We start from the raw sequence: 18,142 nt of genomic DNA on the forward strand, positions 1-18,142 counted from the left end.
GAGTCGCATTCATCTGCTGAAGGCCACATCCGGGTTGCTGGACCGTGACTTTTCTCGACGGGGCCAACCGAGGTAGATGCTTGCTGCGCCGAATGGCTCGGCGCCGGCGTGGTGGAGCGCTGGGATGCGGTGGCCACGCGGCCGAGCCCTCCTGCCTGCCTGGAGGGTGTTTTGGGCTCTCTCTCGTGCTCAGCTGTTTTCCCCCCACGTTGCTCCCTCCTCCATTAAACTCAGTCCTTCCCAGGGGTGCCTGGAGAGGGAGAATGGCACTGTCCCTCCCCACGGGCTCGGGAGCACGTCGAAATTTATTTCTAAGGGCTATTTGTGCAAGCGCTGCCTTGTCCTTTCTCCCCCGCCTCGGAGACTTGAAGCCTCTCTGCTCAACGGGGCAAGTGCTGAACCAAGGAGCAGCAACACCCAAAGATATGGGGGGACTCGGCTCCTCGCTGCCTCCAGAGCTCCTCTGGTGCACCCCACTCTGCTCGGACTCCTGGGGCTCCTTCCCCTCTGCCACCCCCTGTGACGCCGGGGCTGTGGGCATCGGGGGATGCTCCGTCGCTGCTGCCGCACCTCAGGGCTCTCTGCTCGGCTGCTTTTCTCTGGAAGCATGGAAATATGGACACACATGCAAGTGACTGCCCTGCGACACACCATTGGCATCGCCCTGGGACTTCAGCGTCTCCAGCCACGCCGGTGCCTCTTCTGCCCGGCTCGTCATCTTGTGCTGTGGGAAACTCCGAGGTAAAGGAAATGTTTTCTTTCATGGAAAACCTTTATCCCATCAAGATATCTTGGGAAACAAGTGCCCGGGCAGCCTGCCGCTTCCCGCCGTGACATGAACCATGTCCACAAAGAGCTCTGAGATGCTCCTGCCCTCCCAGCCAAAGGTTTCCAAAGCTGCACACCAAGGCCAAGACCCCATCTATGCACTCCCACGCCTCCCCGGCCCTCTGCGCCCCGTCGTGCCCCATGGCACACCACGGACCCCGAGGGGCTTTGCCCACCCTGGCCTGGACCTGCGGGGCCTCAGGGGAGGACCAGAGCCTGTCACATCCCCCCGGCCGTGCCATCACATCCCCCCTGCTTGGGGTCCTGTGTCACCTATGCAAGATACCTCTGTGCCCCTCCTGTGTCCCCGGTGTCCTGGGCTTGGGGAGGCTGGGGGCAGGGGTGGGGTGTGTCTGGTGGGACCCTCTCCCTGTCCCCACAGCAGTTTTGAGGGCTGCTCCACTGAGCACCCACGGGTACTTGGCAGCTCCCCGGGGCAGTGCTGTGTTTGGGGTGGGGGCTCCAGCCCTTATCCCCCCCCCAGCCTCTCCCCTCCCCACACCCATCGGGCCCTGGGAGGCGACAGGGACACCGGGACAGGCTCTGTTAAAATAAAACCTTTATTTGACTGGCTTGACACCAGGGTATGAATCTGTGACCGTCGCCGGTGCTGGAGCAGGGGTTGGGAACGTGGCCGCCAGCCAAGCGAAGCCTCAGCGCTGTGGGCACAACGTGGCGTGCGGTGGCAGGGTCCCCTCAGGGACCTCATGGTGATGGCAATGTCCTCGCAGCCCACGGTGGGGCTGGGATCGAGTGTGGCGGGTGGTGGTGAAGTGCGGGGTTTGCTGTCACCCATCTCACCCCTCTGGGGCTGTGCTGGGCTTTCGATGGCCTGGCCACCCTGTACTGGGTGCCACAGCGTCCCTGTCCCCTCGGGGTCACAGCCAGGGAGGGGAGGAGCGGGGTACGTGGGCTAGCAGGCGGGGTGGCACTACAGGACATGGCGGGGGGCCCCTACCCCCTTGTGTCCCTCAACTAGCCCTGCTGTCACTGTGGCCAGGCAAGCGGTGTCCCCAGGCTGGCCCCACACAGGGAGTGGGGTGTCTCTGGTGCAGGGCAGTGCCCACCCCATGGAGGACCATGTTGTCCCCTGCGTGGGGACACGACGTGCCTCCCGCCGGAACCGCGGGGACCTCACAAGCTCTTGCATCGAACGTGCACAAAGAGCGTGGCAGGAGACAGGGATGCCCCATCCTTGGAGAGCAGATGGATGTGCCGATACCCTGGGGACAGAGATGGGGGCTGAGTGGGTGGCGGGGGACCATCCCCAGCGGCAGCAGGGTGGGGCACCCACCCACCTTCCCTCATGCTGGCCAGGGGCAGGGTGAACTGCCCCACGAAGTCATTGCAGGAGGTGCTGTCGTAGTCCTCCACCACGAAGCGCACCAGGGCCAGCTCGGGCGCCCGCAGCTGGAAGCTCAGCGTCTCCTCCCAGCGCGGGTTGAAGCCTACGGCACCGGGACAGGGGGTGGGCACTGCCACTGCAGCCCCCGGGGCCACCCACCACCCCAGACACCGGGACCCGCTTGGCCCACCAGTGCGCTCACCCCTGCCCCAGCTTAGCTGCCATCCTGCACTGGGGTGTGTGGGGACTGGGGCAGGCTCGGGGAGTGGGGGTGAATCTGGTGCTGGGCTCGGCTATGCTGGGGGAATGGGTCATACTGGGGCCATGATGTGGGGTACTGGGGGAACAGGGGTTGTAATGGGGCCACTCTGGGCTATACTGGGAGAACGGGGGTCACACTGGGGCCAGGCTTGTCTATGCTGGGGGTATGAGGGTGACACTGGGGCTGGGCTAGGTTATGCTGGGGGAGTGGGGGTCATACTGGTGCTGTGATGGGGTATACTGGGGGAACAGAGGTCACACTGGGCTTAGGCTGGATATACTGGAGGGCAGGAGGGAGCAGCACTGGGGAGAATTGGGAGGCGCTGGGGCCCTGCCACTGGTAGGAATCGGGCTGTGCTGGGGACGAGACACTGGGGGACTGGGATGCACTGGGAGGACTGGGATATCCTGAGCACTGGCTCAACTGGGGGTGATGGCTGGGGTGCAGGGGGCAGCAGGTGCCTGAGGGGTCTGTCACCCTGCCCCCCGAGGGTCAGGATGCCCTGGGGATCCGGGTGCCTTAGGGTGCCCCTGAGGATCAGGGCGCCCTGGGGTGCCCCCAGGGATTGGGTGCCCTGGGGCGCCCCTGAGGACTGGGTGCCCTAGGGTGTCCCTGGGGCCTGGTAGCCAGGCCGTGGTGGCCCGGCGGGCACTCACCGTTGTTGAGCTTGTGGTGGGTCTGCTGCTTGCTGCAGTCAGCTGGGATGCCGTGGATCTCCACCCGCACGAAGGGGTCCACGATGGAGCTCCCCTTCTCCCTGTTCAGCTTGGGCAGCTGCTGCGCTGTGATCACCTGGGGGCAGAGGGTGCTGGGGACTGGTGGTGCGGGGCACTGTGGGTCCCTGGGAGAGGGGATGTGGGTGCCACATGGCTGGGTGTGGGGACAGGGCTGGTGCCCCCAGGAGAAGGGATGTGGGTGGCACAAGGCTGGGAGCAGGGTCAAGGTCGATGCCCCCAGGAGAAGGCACATGGGTGGCACTTGGCCAGGCATGGGGATGGGGTCAGTGTCACACAGGAGTAGGGCCATGGATGGTACCCAAACGGATGTGAGGACAGGGTCAGTGTCCCCAGGAGAAGAGAGGTTGGTGGCACCCAGGAGAAGGTGAGTGGCACCTTGCTGGACATGGGGTTGGTGTCACCTGGGAAAAGGGATGCAGGTGGCACCTGGCCAGGCATGGGAATATCACTGGTGTGACCCATCAGGGACGCGGATGGCACCCCCTGGGCGTGGGGCCGGGGGAAGCGGGGTGCCCTCACCCTAATGTGCAGCACCAGGCAGTGCGGCCCCTCTCCAGGGGGGCTGCGCAGGCAGGGGGGCTTCAGCACGTAGCCACAGCACCCATTGCCCAGGAAGCGCCCGGCGTTCAGGTCCATCTCGTAGCCCGGTGTCTGGAAGTTGAGGGCCACTGTGGGGACAGGGTCATGGGGTGTCAGGGTGGGTGACAGTTCTGGGGGGGCTGCCAGGTCATAGGGCGTCCCCCAGGGGCTGCAGGGTCTCACCCAACTGGCAGCCAGCATTCCACATCTCCTGGGGGTTGTAGTTGGAGGAGTTCATCTTCAGCCCCAGCGGGTAGATGCGGCTGAGCTGCCGGGTGTTGTACTGGACCAGCGCCGGGCCTGGGGGAGGAACGGCTGAGTGGGGCTGCTGCACCCATGGGTGCCAGTGCAGGGCCCTGCCAGTGGGTGATGGTGGCCTGTCTGCACCCGCGTGTCTGGGGCACGGACGGAGCCTGCCTGTCTGGGCAGACCCAGAGCCTGAAACAGGACCCTGGGGTTCAGACACCAACACTGGACCTTGATCCTGAACCTTGACCTTGGACCCCTGACCCCAGACCTCAGACCCTGGATGCTGACCCCAGATCATAATCTCATTCCTGGACCTGGACCCTGACCCCAGATCCTGTCCTTGACCCCACACCTTGACTTTAGACCCCACGCCCTGGTCCTGGCCCTTAACCCTGGACCCCAGACCCTGACCCCAGATCCTGACCCTAGACCTCAGAGTCCCAAACCCCAATCCCAGCCCTGGGACCCAGACCCCAGACCCTGATCCCAGATCCTGACCCTGGACCCCAAACCCTGAGCCCAAACCCCAGACCTTGACCCCACACCTCAGACCCTGGACACTGACCCAGATCTTAATCCCAGACCCCAGACTTGACCCCAGACCCAGATGCCACATCCCAAACCCTGACCCCAGACCCTTACACCAGACCCTGATCCTGGACCTGTGACCCTCACCCTGGCCTCTGGCCCCAGACCCTGACACCAGACCCAAGCCCCACCAGACCAGGGCAGCCTGGCTGAGGCCAGTGTGCCCCTGACTACCACCCATGGAGCCTCCCTGGTGACAAAGCCCATCGGTGTCAGCCCCATCCTGCACCCAGTGAGGTCAGGAGCATGGACCCACCCGTCCCCAGCCCTGTCCCCATCCCATCGCCCTCACCCGCCTCCTTGATGAGCTTCCGAGCCTTCCTTTCACTGAAGGAGGACATCTCGCAGGGCTGGGGGTGGCGCAGGGCATGGGCCAGGCCAGGGAAGGGGACAGCCTGGCAGTACACCACCACCGCCGACAGCTCCGGGGCCACCTGTGATGCGTCCTTGGCCTGCGGGAGCCACCATGGTGTCAGGGCCACCCTGGCTCTGGTGGCCACCTGCCTGGCTGAGGGTCTACAGACCTCCCTACCCTACTAGTGTTGAGACCCCCAAGGCCATGGAGATCCCCAAAGTGATGGAGAACCTGAGGCAATGGAGAACCTCAGGCAATAGTGTGATGGACCCTGAGATGAAGGAGAACCCAAGTAGGCTGAGACCCTGGGGTCATGGAAAACCCGTGGTGATGGACAACCCAAGATGTCAGAGACCTCAAGGTGATGGAGAACTGAGGAAATGAGACCCTAAGGGGTCACTCTGGAATTGATGGAGACCCCAAAGTGATGGGGACCCCAGAAATGGAGCACCCAGCCCAGTGGGGGAAGAGGGAGGCACAACCAAGTCCCCAGGCTCAGTCCCCTCTGCCAGGCAGTAACAGCTGCTCGCAGACCACCCAGCTCCATCATACGACCCACCTGCAGAGGTTTGATCTCCTGCAGTGACTGCAGCGACTGGAAGGGGAGAAAGCAGGGCTGTATCAGGGGATGCCAGCAGTGCTGACCTGCTCCGGGCCCCAGCACTGCTGGGACACAGTGGTCCCGTGGCACTGCCGGGATGCTGTGGTCTTCCAGGACCACCAGGACACCATGGTCCTCCAGGACCACCGGGATGCCAAGGTCCACCAGCACCACCAGCATGCTGTGGTCCTCCAGGACCACCAGGATATCATCATCCTCCAGCAACACTGGGAAGCGAAGGTCCCCTGGCACCATAGCCCTGGAATAGCCCCTTACCTGCTGCCTACTTCTCTCCTGCAGCTTCTCCTCCTCTTCCTCTTCCTCCTCCTCCTCCTCCTCCTCGGGGTCCAGAAGGGAGGTGACACCCTGGGGCTCATGCCATGGTTCTGGCAGCTTCTTGCCCTTCACCAGGACCTTCCCCTTCAGCTGCTGCAGGAGGAAGGGCTGAGCTCAGGGCTCGGAGGGGACATGGGGACACCATGGGGGCCAGGTGGGTGGCCTTACCTCTGGGGACGGGAGGTCATTGGGGTCCTGCCCCTCCAGCGGCTGTGTCAGCAGCATGTCCCCCAGGATGGCCTTCATGTGCCGGGCCATGGTGGCCTGCTGCTCCAGCCCACAGTGGTTCTCCAGGGACAGGATGACGGGGTAGGGGGATTGCTGGGGATGGGGATGGGCAGCGCTTAGCACCCAGCACCCAGCACCTGCCCCAGGGCTGCCAGCACCCGGCTCACCTTGAAGGCATAGTCGCGGATGCTCTCAATGACATCACGGAAGAGGATTTTGGAGGTGAGCGTGTGGCCATGGTAGACGACAGGTTCCCCATCAGAGCCCTCCCAGCAGTCCAGCTCCACGCAACGGCATCCTGCCATCAGTGCCCTGCCACCGCACCATCACTGGATGAGTCCCTGCGCTGCCCCAGCACCCTCGAACCACGGGACCATCTGGGCATGGAGCATCTGACAAGGGGCACCCACCTGACATAGGCTTCGGTGCTGCTGGTGCCACCAATCTGGTTGCGGGTCAGGTAGGTGTTGTGGGAGGAGGAGATGAAATAGTGGCACAGGGGCTGGCTCATGTCCTGGTGCACCTTGGTGTGCTCCTGGTTGAGGATGTCACCGGCGGCCGAGAGGAGGTACATCATGAAGCCGTCCAGCATCATCAAGTCCTGCTGCCTGGCTACGGGACACAGTCGCACAGTGTCGCAGAGGGCTGCCACACTACTGACAGGGTGGCACCCTGGAGACTGTCCCCACCTGGGTGTCCCCTGTCTCCCAGCAGTGCTATGTTCACCCCAGACCTGGCACTGCAGCACCCAGGGGACATGCAAGTTCCCTTGAGTGTTCCATCTCCATCCTGCTAGTGCCACATTCACCCTGGACCTAGCATGGTGGCACCCATGACATGTAGATGTTCCCTGTCCCCACACTGATGTCCTCTGTCCTCACAGTGCCATGTTGACTCCAGACCTGGCACTGGCACCCGGGGGATGTTGAGGTCCCCTTGGTGTCCCACCTCCGCCCTGATGTCCCCCATCCTGCTAGTGCCACATCAACCCAAGAGACATGGAGGTCCTTGATCCCCACCATGAAGTCCCCTGTCCTCCTAGTGCCATGTTCACCCTGGACCTGTCATGGTGGGACCCAAGGGATGTGGAAGTACCCTGGCAGTGTCACATTCATGCTAGGGCTGGCACTACATCACCCAGGAGACTTTGAGGTCCACCTGCTGTCCATCCCTACCTTCACATCCCCTGTCCACACAGTGCCACATCCACCAGCGACCAGCAAGGCCACGTATTGCACTGCTGACACCTGGTGCTACCCCAGGGGAGGGACATAGGGACACTCACCCAAGCCTTGGAGGACCCCATACCACCTCAGGGGGGGTGACACCACCAAGCAGAGCCCCATCCCCATGCCATCCATGACCTCCCTTGGCTCCGGCAGCGCCCATCCCACCATCCCGCCACCATCCAAGCTGGCCATCCTCAGCCCTACCCTTCTCGTTGAGCTCGTAGGCACGGATGATGGTGCAGGCCTGGCGCAGGCTGGCGTCCTCGCCCTGATCCCGTAGGAAATCCCGCAGCTCCTCCGCCGACAGGACACGGTCCTCGCCCGAGTAACGCCCAAAAAGCTCCTCCAGCTCTGGCCGCCGCAGCAGCCGTCGGCAAAACTCCTCCAGCTCCCACCCCTCCAGCCGCTCATCGCCTGACCGGTCGCACTCCTGATGGGACCGCAGCCCAACCTTGGGGACCGTCCCCTGCTCGTGGGGAGGGGGTACGGCCACCCTCTGCCTCATCCTGCCTGTCCCTTGGGGTTGGCAGCGTGCGTGATGAATTTGGGGGGGGCTCAGCTACTGGCATGAGGGCTCGGGGATGGGTTGTGCCTAGGGGGGGTGTGGGTGCATGTCCCCTCTGTCCCCCCACCCATAGCCCCCTGGCCTTCCAGTCTGGGATGGAGCGGAGCAGAGCACCGTGCCTCCGTTTCCCCAAGTGGAATGGGACCTTGTGAGATGCCCATGGGTTCAGCACCCCGAGGGGGGAAAATGTCACACCCTGGGGACCCACAGAGCAGTGGGAGGGACAGCTCACCCCACCCCACCATAAGCTCCTTCCTCATGATAGGACCCAACCGTTGGTGGTGGTGGGCGGCTTTGGGTGTAATGAGTTTGACAGTTCTCTGCACTTGGGAAGGCAGAGAAGGAGCCAGCATTCCCTCCCAGTGACAGCACTGGGGACCATGGGTGATGGAGCACAGGATGGGTACCTTGAAGAGCTTGTAGGCATAGACATCATCCATGTCAATGTTGATCATCCTCAGCATGCTCTTCACCTCCCGGAAGCACATCTTGTTGTCCTTGTTCCTGTCTGCTCGCTGCAGGACCCCATGGATCCAGCTACGCCGGGGTAAGGAAACCACTCGGCGTCACCCCCACAGCTGTCCCCAACCTGTCCCCAAGCCCACATAGCTCCAACAAAGGATATTGGTCAAGCTTCTCTGGTTGACTCATGGCTTGCAGCCGCCCCATCAGTTTGGTGAGCCCGTGCACCCAGTGGCGGGCATCCTCCTCGCCCCGGGCAGCCAGGTCGAGGTTCTTGCGCTTGCCCTTGAAGACGAGGGTGAAGCAGTGCCGCTCGGGGAAGGCAGCACCGTACTTGCGTAGACCCTCCGACTGGTGTCCCTCGCGCACCCCCTCGATGTGCATCACCGAGACTGCAGGGACACACGTGGTGACGGGGCCACCCCGAGGATGGAGGTGGTCCCTCGGCATTTCCCTCACTCATGAGCACCCTGCAAGATATCCTGGCTGCTGACGGACAACCTATGGGTCCCCAGGGGCTCCCCAGAGGACAGGGGCTTGGCTCCTGTTGGTCCCACAGCCAGGCTTAACCCACTAATCCCAGGCGAGACAGGAGCTGTGGCCGCTGTCCCCTGCGGGGGTGGGGATGCCGGCAGGGAATGGAGCTGTTTTGCTGCGGTGCCAACTCCGGGCACCCGTCCCAGATGAGAGGGTGGAAAGAGTCGGGTGACGCTGGAGAGTGGGGACATAGTTAGGCCCAGATGGAACGGAAGCTAATGCTGGTCCCAAGGGGGACTGGGAAGGGTGTGGGCGCTGGGGGCTTGGCTTGGGGTTCACTGGGAGGCACTGTGTGCACTGGGATGTAATGGAATGCACTGGGAAGCACTGGAAGACACTGTGGGGCACTGGGTGCAATGGGTTGGGGTCCAGGTCCTGGGTGGGGGTCTGTGTTCTGGACCGAGGTCCACATCTTGGGTCAGGGTCTGTGTCCCAGGCTGGGGGTACAGGTCCTGGACTGGAGTCTGGTTTGGGGTCTGGGTGCTCGGTGGGGTTCCAGGTCCCAAGTTGTGGGCTAGGTCCTGGGTTGGGATCTGGGTTCTGGGGGGGGCGGTCTAAGTACCAGATGGGGGTCTGGGTGAGGGTCTAGGTCCTGGGTGGGAGTCTGAGTCCTGGCTCATGCCCAGGTCCCCATGGGCGGGTTTGGGGCACTGCCCGGGTCCCAACCCCTCCCTGCAGCTCAAGGCTCTGCAGGACGTGGTCCAGGGTCCCTGAGGCCCCTGGGGACTGTTCCCAGCACCGGCACTCACAGCTCTGCTGGGAGCGAGTGCGCCCAAAGCGCCCCTCGAAGCAGACGGTCACCCCATCCTCCTGCAGGCAGAAGAGTCGCTCCCTGGGGCCCCCCCGGGACTTGATCTTCCGGAGCAGGGACCCCCGCAGCATCCGCTGGATGTCCTCGTCCTCTGTCAGGCCTGCGGGGGACCAGCCCACGGTCACCCTGTGCAGCTACCAGGGCGGTACTGGGGCCACTGGAAGGTACTGGAGGCTCTGAGGGGACACTGTGGGTACTGGGTGGGAAGCGGTGGGGGCTTGGTGCACATTTGTATGCACACCTGCATGTGTGCATGCCTGCACATCCCATGGGATGGCACGGCATGGCATGGGACAGACAGGGCAGGATGGGACAGGACAGACATGATGAGATGGGGTGGGACAGAATGGCACAGCATGACATGGGACAGGATGGAGGGATGGAACAGGACAGGATGGGTTGGATAGAAGAGGGTGATGGGATGGGGTGAGATGGGACACGTATGACAAGATGTGACATTACAGATAGGACAAGATGGGACAAGATGGGACAGGTAGGATGGGACAGGGCAGTGTGGGGCTCACGGTCCAGGCTCATGGTGGGGCCAGGACTTTTCCGTCTATTCTCCAAAAAGCAGTTATTTCCTCTCTTTCTGTTTTTGGCAACCACTCCTTAAGAACAGCCCCAGTGGCCATGTCCCTGCTCTGGCCAGAGGTGCTGCTCCTGGGTTGGGCAACAGCATGTGTGGGGCGGAACAGGGACATCCTGAGCTGGCCATAGCCTCTGGGATGCAGCCACCATCTGCCACCACCTCCTGCGTGGTCACGTCCTGCCCGTGGTGCAGAATTGACGGCACTTTCACAGGACAGATATGGACACACGGACACATGGACGCATGGATGCACAAGCATATGGATGTATGGATACAGGCACACAGATGCACAGACACATGGATGCTCAGACACACAGGCACATGGGGTCACAGGCACACAAGTGTATGGATGCATGGATATACAGATGCAGAGGTGTTTGGATACATGGATGCATTGATCATAGAATCATAGAATTATTAAGGCTGGAAAAGACCTCTAAGGTCATCAAGTCCAACCCAACACCCCCAGGCCTCCTAAACCATGGCCCCAAGTGCCACGTCTACATGGTTTTTGAACACCCCCAGGGATGGTGACTCCCCACCTCTCTGGGCAGCCTGTGCCAGGGCCTGACCACTCTGGCAGGGAAGACTTTTTCACTAATCTCCAATCTAACCTCCCCTGGCGCAGCCTGCGGCTGTTTCCTCTCGTCCTGTCACTGGTGACTTGGGAGCAGAGACCGACCCCCCCCTCACTCCAGCCCCTCTCAGGCAGCTGCAGAGAGCGAGAAGGGCTCCCCTCAGCCCCCTCTTCTCCAGGCTAAACCCCCCCAGCTCCCTCAGCCGCCCCCCAGCACACTTGTGCTCCAGACCCTGCCCCAGCCCCGCTGCCCTTCTCTGGACACGCTCCAGCCCCTCAAGGTCCTTCTTGTCCCGAGGGGCCCAAACCTGAGCCCAGCATTCGAGGTGGGGCCTCCCCAGGGCCGAGCACAGGGGCACCATCCCTGCCCGGCTCCTGCTGGCCACACCAGCGCTGGCACAAGCCCGGGGGCTGGTGGCCTCCTTGGCCACCCGGGCACTGCTGGCTCATGCCCAGCCGGCTGTCAGCCAGCCCCCCCAGGGCCTTCTCCGCCGGGCACTTCCCAGCCCCTCTGCCCCAGGCCTGGGGCGTTGCCTGGGGTTGGTGTGACCCAAGGGCAGGACCCGGCACTTGGCCTTGTTAAACCTCACACAGCTGGCCTCAGCCCATCGATGCAGCCTGTCCAGGTCCCTCTGCAGAGCCTTCCTGGCCTCCAGCAGATCCACACTCCCGCCCAACTTGGTGTCACCTGCAAACTGACTGGGGGTGCACTCATCCCCTCATCCAGATCATTGATACAGACATTAAACAAGGCTGGCCCCAACACTGAGCCCTGGGGAACCTGCTCATGACCAGGTGCCAACTGGGTTTAGCTCCAATCACCACAACTCTCTGGGCTTGGCCATCCAGCCAGTTTTTTACCAAGCAAAGAGTCCACCCATCCAAGCCATGAGCTGCCAGCTTCTCTAGGAAGGTGCTGTGGGAGACAGTGTTAAGGCTTTTGATGCAAGAACACACAGACACGTGGATGCACAAACATATGGATGCACAGATGCCTGGACAGAGGGATACAGGCACACGGATGCACAGACACATGATGCTCAGGCACATAGGGTCACAGGTGAACAAGTGTATTGATGTGTGGACACACGGACACACGGACACTTCGACACACAGACAGATGGATGCACTGAAACATGGATGCATGGATACGCAGATGCAGGAATGTATGGATACATGGGTATACGGATGCTGAGATGCACCAATGCAAGGACACACAGATGTATGGGTGTATGGATGCACAAGCATGTGGGTGCACAGACCTATGGACGCACAGACACAGGGACACCCGGACACGCAGAGCTGCAGCAGGCACACAGCCACACCAAGCCATGCAGCTCTGGGAACACGGCCAGCACAGTGGTGGGAGTAAAGCCCTCCCTCCGTGGCACAGAGCTAGCTACTGCCCTGTCTGCTGCGCCCACGCAGGATCGGGCCCAGCCACCCCACCAGGCACACCCCGACTTTCCCGGGCAGCCACTCCTGCCCACGCCTCCGCTCTGAGCTGCTGGGGGGGTCAGGGGGAGCCGAGCCGACAGTGCTGTCTGGGGAAACTGAGGCAGGGCATTAGGCGAGGGTCCCGGGGGCTGGAGCTGGACCCTGGGGACGATCAATACCCTGAGTGGCTCATCCCCCGGGGCCCGCAGGAGGGCTCCTGCCACCCGCGATGGGGCCGAACCCCGGCACCCGTTGCCCCCCAGCATCTGGGGCGTTACGTAGCTATTCTGGGGCTACCTTGGGCACCCCTCCTAGCCACGGGGACCCCTCCCGGGACGCCCCCAGGGGTTTCTGCCCGGTTCTCCCTCCCGCCCCGTCGGGTCCCCCGCCTCCCCCGCCCCTCCCCGCGGCGGGACCGGCTCCGGTACCCACCCATTTTCCTCAAGGCTCTGCCGGGCCGGCGGGGGCCACCGGAGCCGTCCGACGGGGAGCGGGGCTGCTCGGCGGCGGCGGGACGCGCCTTCCTGCCGCAGATCATGGTGCGGGGCCGGTACCCCCGGTACCCCCGGTACTCCCGGTACTCCCGGTACTCCCGGCGCTCCCGGTGTCCCCCGTAACCCCGGTGCTCCCGGTGCCCCCGGCCGGTGCAGCCGGGCTGGGCGGCGGCGGCTGGGGCTGGGCTGGGGTTGGGCGGCCCCGCCGGGACCGGGGCCGGGCGCGGGGAGGTACCGGGAGGAGCCACACTTCAGCCCCGGCGGTGTTAACCGTTTGTGCCGGCCCGGACCGAGCGGGTCTGCCGGGGATGGCCTGCACCGGCGTGCGTCTGCACCGGGATGGGTTTGCGCCGGGGTCCGGTCTGCACCGGGAACGGGCCGGGGTCCCGGTGTGCACCCGGGGAGTTGTTCTGCACGGGGGAACGGCACAGTGGGGGGGTCCCGCTCTCCACAGGGTATAACCCGAAAGACCGGTCCTCCCCTGAACGGATCGGGGGTGCCCACCTCCCCCCGGGCTTCCTCCTGTACCGGGGACCGGCCCAGGGGACACCCCGGTCTCCGCCGGGGAGCGCCGCTCTGCCCGGGGGGTCATGGCTGCCTGCCGCCAGTGCCAGCACGGTACCACCGGTGGGGACCCAGGGTACCCCCTCCACCAGCCTGGGGACAGGGGGACCCACGGGATCCCCTCCACCATCACGCCTGGGGACAGTGGGGGGGCCCAGGAGACCCCCTCTGCCATCACACAGTCCTGCCGTGCTGGCTCTGTCCCCACGCCATGGGCAGGGTGGCACTGGGGCTGAGGGGGCCGCAGGCAGCTGGGGGGACCCGCAGGTGACCGTCCCCACTGGTGGGACAGCAGCAGGGTGCGGGGACTGACAGCAGCGGGTGTGTGCGTGTGTGCGCGTGTGTGCGTGCGCGTGCAGCCATTTCATAGAATCATTAAGGTTGGAAAAGACCTCTAAGGACAGTAAGTCCAACCACCAACCCCCAGGCCTCCTAAACCATGCCTGAAGTGCCACATCTGCACGTTTTTGAACCCCCCCAAGGGACAGTGACTCCCCCACCTCTCAGGGTAGCCTGTTCCAGTGCCTGACCACTCTGGCCGGGAAGACATTTTCCCTAATCTCCAATCTAAACCAGGATTCGAGGGGCGGCACATGCATGCAGATGTGCGTGTGTGCATGTGTGTGCGCAGCCGTCTGTGTGTATGCATATGTCTCTGTGTGCACAGGCACACGTGTATGCATGCATGTGTGCGTGCAGGTACATGTGCATGTGTGTGTAACTATGTACATGCATATGCTTGAATGCATATGTTCATGTGTGCGCACAGGTGTTTACACCCATGTGCATGCAGGTGCATGCACGTGTGCACAGAGCTGCACGCACACCCACCTGTGCAGCTGTACCTGCACACGTGTCTGTGCCCATGCGAGTACCTGCATGAATTTACCCCAAATCCCTGCAATTTTGCACATCCTCACCTTTCCCACAGCAACTGCTGGCTGAGGGCGGGTGGGGAGCGGAGGGATGAGTGGCTGTGGGGGAAGACCCCTGTCCCCACCTCAGGGGTCTCCTCCCCGCTGCCCAGCCAGGACAATGAGTGATGGAGCAGAGGCAGAGCCCGGATTTGATTTCAAGCCCGTAGCTGGGCTTGGGGCTGTGTCCTCGCAACAAGGAGTTATTTTTGACTGCCCAATGCGGATTCTTGCAAAAATCCGTGGTGCCCAGAGGGACACAGAGGCCAGACGAGGCCTGGCTGGGCCGTGGGGACCAGGAGCCACAGCAGAGGGAGGGGAAACCGCAACCACAGGTGGTGGAGTCCCAGGGCGGGGACAGCAGCAGTGCTGCCAATGGCGTGAGACCTGGTGTGGGGCGGTGGAGCACCCAGGGGTGATGGCAGGGCAGCTGGGGGCAACATCTGGGCACCCAGGGAAACATCTGGGCATGCCAGGTGACATCTGAGCATCCTGGGTCAATATCTGGACATCCTGTGGCAACATCTGGGCATCCTGGGTGACGTCTGGTCACTGCAGTTCAAGACCTGGGTGATCCACGCAGCATCTGGACAACTGGGGTCACATCTGGACAGCCCCTTGGCTGTGTTTCGGGGGGGTGCAACCACCCCTGAATCCTTTGGGGAATTGGGGTTGCAGGGACTTTTTGCAGGGACAGCCCAGCCCAGGGCAATGCCCCCTCCTGTTTGGGTCAAGGCTTTGACCACCCCAGGAGCTTCAAAGCAGACCAAATTTATTTGTGCAAAATATATCTTGCTTTGCTGAAAACCCTTTGGGAAAGCAGCCACAACCACCCCAAAAAATGCACTTGCAACCCCATAACCAGGCTCTGCTCTGAGTCCTCTTCCTCCCATGGGAACTGCATTGCCAGGAATTCAGCAACGGATGCATCCACCCAGTGAAATGACCAGGATAAACACCTCTCGCTGCAAAATCCACAGCAAAAATAAATCCCAGTTGCGATTCCCCCTCTCCTGTGGCTTTGCTATTTACCACCCGCAAGCGATTTGGAAGGAGCCCCATGGAAAGCAGCAACTCGCATTCCCGGCCGCTTATAGCACAGCACGTGTCCCTGTGAATCACCGCTCGGGATTTGGGGTTGGTTTTTGCAGAGAGTCAGAGCCAGCAAGGCCCCAGCGCGCCATCCCTGAGCAGAAATCCTGAGTCAGAGCTTGGAAATGGAAGGAAGTTTAAAAAGATTTGCTACCTTTTTTTTTTTTTTGCTGGATCTTGAATATATAGAGGAAATGCTTCCCCAGGGAATGTGGGATGGGAATTAGGGGGTTGGGGGAGTCACCCCTACTTGAATTTGGGATTTGGAGGTGGGATTAAGGGAAATTCCCCAAAATGTAGGAAAACTGGAGCGTGGGATGATGATGAAGCATGGCACAGCACTGCTGAAAGCTGCTTTGCATCCCCTTCCCAGCACCCAGCACAGACCAGGTGGTCCCCAGGGAACCCTGAAACATCCCAGGTCCCCAGGGCACATTGTATGTCCAGGCCACCCATGTCCCCACATCACCCATGTCCCCACAGCACCTGTGTCCCCACAGCACTCAGGTCACCACATCACCCGTGTCCCCACAGCTCCCATGTCCCCACAGCTCCCATGTCCCCACTTCACCCGTGTCCCCACATCACCCATGTCCCCACATCAACCCGTGTCCCCACATCACCCGTGTCCCCACAGCACCTGTGTCCCCACAGCTCCCATGTCCCCACAGCACCCTGCTTTCAAGGAAAGCCCTTGGCACAGAGGGTGAAGAAGCTTCACCTCAGGGGCTTGGGGACCCCAAATTCTGCCCCTCTCTTACCACCATAATTAATGAAGTTTGATAATAACTACAGCAATCAATTGCTCTGCTGGACCCAGCTGACCCCCGCTGTGTCCAATGGGGCTGTGCCCCTGCCCCACTGCCCCAGTGACACTGTCCCAGCAGCCCAGTGACATTGTCCCAGCAGCCTGGTGCATTGTCCCAGTGTCCCACTGCCCCGGTGCAGTGCCCCCGTGCATTGTCCCAGTGCCCCAGTGCACAGTCCCAGTGCAGTGTCCCAGTGCCGTGCCCCAGTGCCTCAGTGCAGTGTCCCAGTGCGCCAGTGCAGTGCCCCAGTGCCCCAGTGCATTGTCCCAGTGCCCCCGTGCAATGCCCCAGTGCAGTGCCCCACTGCCCCAGTGCATTGTCCCAGTGCCCCCGTGCAATGCCCCAGTGCAGTGTCCCAGTGCCCCAGTGCCCCAGTGCATTGTCCCAGTGCCCCCGTGCAATGCCCCAGTGCAGTGCCCCACTGCCCCAGTGCATTGTCCCAGTGCCCCCATGCAATGCCCCAGTGCAGTGTCCCAGTGCCCCAGTGCCCCAGTGCAGTGCCCCAGTGCCCCCGTGCAATGCCCCCGTGCAGTGCCCCAGTGCCCCAGTGCATTGTCCCAGTGCCCCCGTGCAATGCCCCAGTGCAGTGTCCCAGTGCCCCAGTGCCCCGGTGCATTGTCCCAGTGCCCCCGTGCAATGCCCCAGTGCAGTGCCCCAGTGCCCCAGTGCATTGTCCCAGTGCCCCGTGCAATGCCCCAGTGCAGTGTCCCAGTGCCCCAGTGCCCCAGTGCAGTGCCCCAGTGCCCCAGTGCAGTGCCCCAGTGCAGTGCCCCATCCAGTGCAGTGTCCCAGTGCCGCCATGCAACGCCCCAGTGCAGTGTCCCAGTGCCCCAGTGCATTGTCCCAGTGCCCCCGTGCAATGCCCCAGTGCCCCCGTGCAATGCCCCAGTGCCCCCGTGCAACACCCCAGTGCAGTGTCCCGGTGCCCTGGTGCATTTCCCTAGTGCAATGTCCCACTCCCCTGGTGCATTCCCCCGGGGGCCCTTGGTATGTGGCCCCAGAGCACTGTCCCCACACCTGGTGCATTGTCCCAGTGCATGGTGTCCCTGTGTGTGGCCCCAGTATCCACGATGATTGTTCCAGTGACCCAGAGCACTGCCCTGCCCCACTGACCCAGGGCACAGCCCTGCTGCCCCATGGCATCACCCCACGGCGTTGCTCCCACGGCTCAGGACACTGCCTGGCTGCCTTGTCCTGGTGCACAGCCCAGGTAGCCCAGCGCAATGTCACAGAATCCCAGACCCACAGACTGGCAGGGGTTGGCAGGGCCCTCTGGAGCTCACCCTGTCCCACCCCTGCTGGAGCAGGCACCCCCAGAGCAGGGGCACAGGGCCGCGTCCAGGCGGGGGGTGAATGTCTCCAGGGAAGGGACCCCACAGCCTCTCTGGGCAGCCTGTGCCCCTGCTCTGGCACCCGCACAGGGAAGGGGTTTGTCCTCATGTTCAGGTAGAACTTCCCGTGTTCCAGCTTGTGCCCGTGGCCCCTTGGCCTGGCGTTGGGCACCACTGAAAAGAGCCCGGCCCCATCCTCCTGACACCCACCCTTCAGGTATTTATAAGCACTGATGAGATCCCCCCTCATTCCTCTCTTCTCCAGGCTGAACAAGCCCAGGTCTCTCAGCCTTTCCTCACAAGGGAGATGCTCCAGCCCCTGACCATCTCAGTAGCTCTCTGCTGGACTCTCTCCAGTAGTTCCCTGGCTTTATTGAACTGGGGATCCCAGAACTGGATGCAGCCCCCCAGATGTGGCCTCACCGGGGCAGAGCAGAGGGGGAGGAGAACCTCCCTCGCCCTGCTGGCCGCACTCCTTTGAATGCCCCCCAGGACACCACTGGCCCCCTTGGCCCCAAGGGCCCGGTGCTGGCTCAGGGTCACCTCGCTGCCCCCCAGCACCCCCAGGGCCTTCTCAGCAGAGCTGCTTTCCAGCGTGCTGTGTCCCTGGGCACTGTGCT

The 18,142-nt window shown here is 62.7% G+C and overlaps 1 protein-coding gene across 2 annotated transcripts; it reads right to left on the reverse strand.

The window, feature by feature from the left end:
- Positions 1–1,371: 1,371 nt before the first annotated feature.
- PLCD3 (phospholipase C delta 3) lies at positions 1,372–13,007 on the reverse strand. Of its 2 annotated transcripts, none has more exons than XM_075117237.1 (16): positions 12,751–12,914; positions 9,651–9,812; positions 8,528–8,756; positions 8,310–8,439; positions 7,542–7,767; positions 6,519–6,720; positions 6,276–6,420; positions 6,049–6,201; positions 5,821–5,973; positions 5,503–5,538; positions 4,881–5,040; positions 3,935–4,051; positions 3,692–3,840; positions 3,092–3,227; positions 2,127–2,276; positions 1,372–2,051 (listed from the first exon to the last, which is right to left on the reverse strand). In XM_075117237.1, the coding sequence occupies exons 1-16, from the start codon at positions 12,854–12,856 to the stop codon at positions 1,963–1,965; spliced, it is 2,343 nt and encodes a 780-aa protein (XP_074973338.1). In that variant the 5' UTR covers positions 12,857–12,914; the 3' UTR covers positions 1,372–1,962. The 2 variants fall into 2 exon arrangements, with proteins under 2 accessions (XP_074973338.1, XP_074973339.1); XM_075117238.1 differs by having other exon boundaries at positions 1,377–2,051; positions 3,599–3,840; positions 12,751–13,007.
- Between the last annotated feature and the right edge of the window lie 5,135 nt (positions 13,008–18,142).

Source organism: Phalacrocorax aristotelis, chromosome 23, assembly GCF_949628215.1.
Source record: "Phalacrocorax aristotelis chromosome 23, bGulAri2.1, whole genome shotgun sequence".
NCBI lineage: Eukaryota > Metazoa > Chordata > Aves > Suliformes > Phalacrocoracidae > Phalacrocorax > Phalacrocorax aristotelis.

Coding starts and splice junctions, on each gene's coding strand:
- PLCD3 (XM_075117238.1), bottom strand. CDS start 12,856: ATGATCTGCGGCAGGAAGGCGCGTCCCGCCGCCGCCGAGCAGCCCCGC. Junction 9,813..12,750: donor CAGAGCCTTGAGGAAAATGG/GTGGGTACCGGA, acceptor GGTCCCCCGCAG/GCCTGACAGAGGACGAGGAC. Junction 8,440..8,527: donor CAACCAGAGAAGCTTGACCA/ATATCCTTTGTT, acceptor ACCCCGGCGTAG/CTGGATCCATGGGGTCCTGC.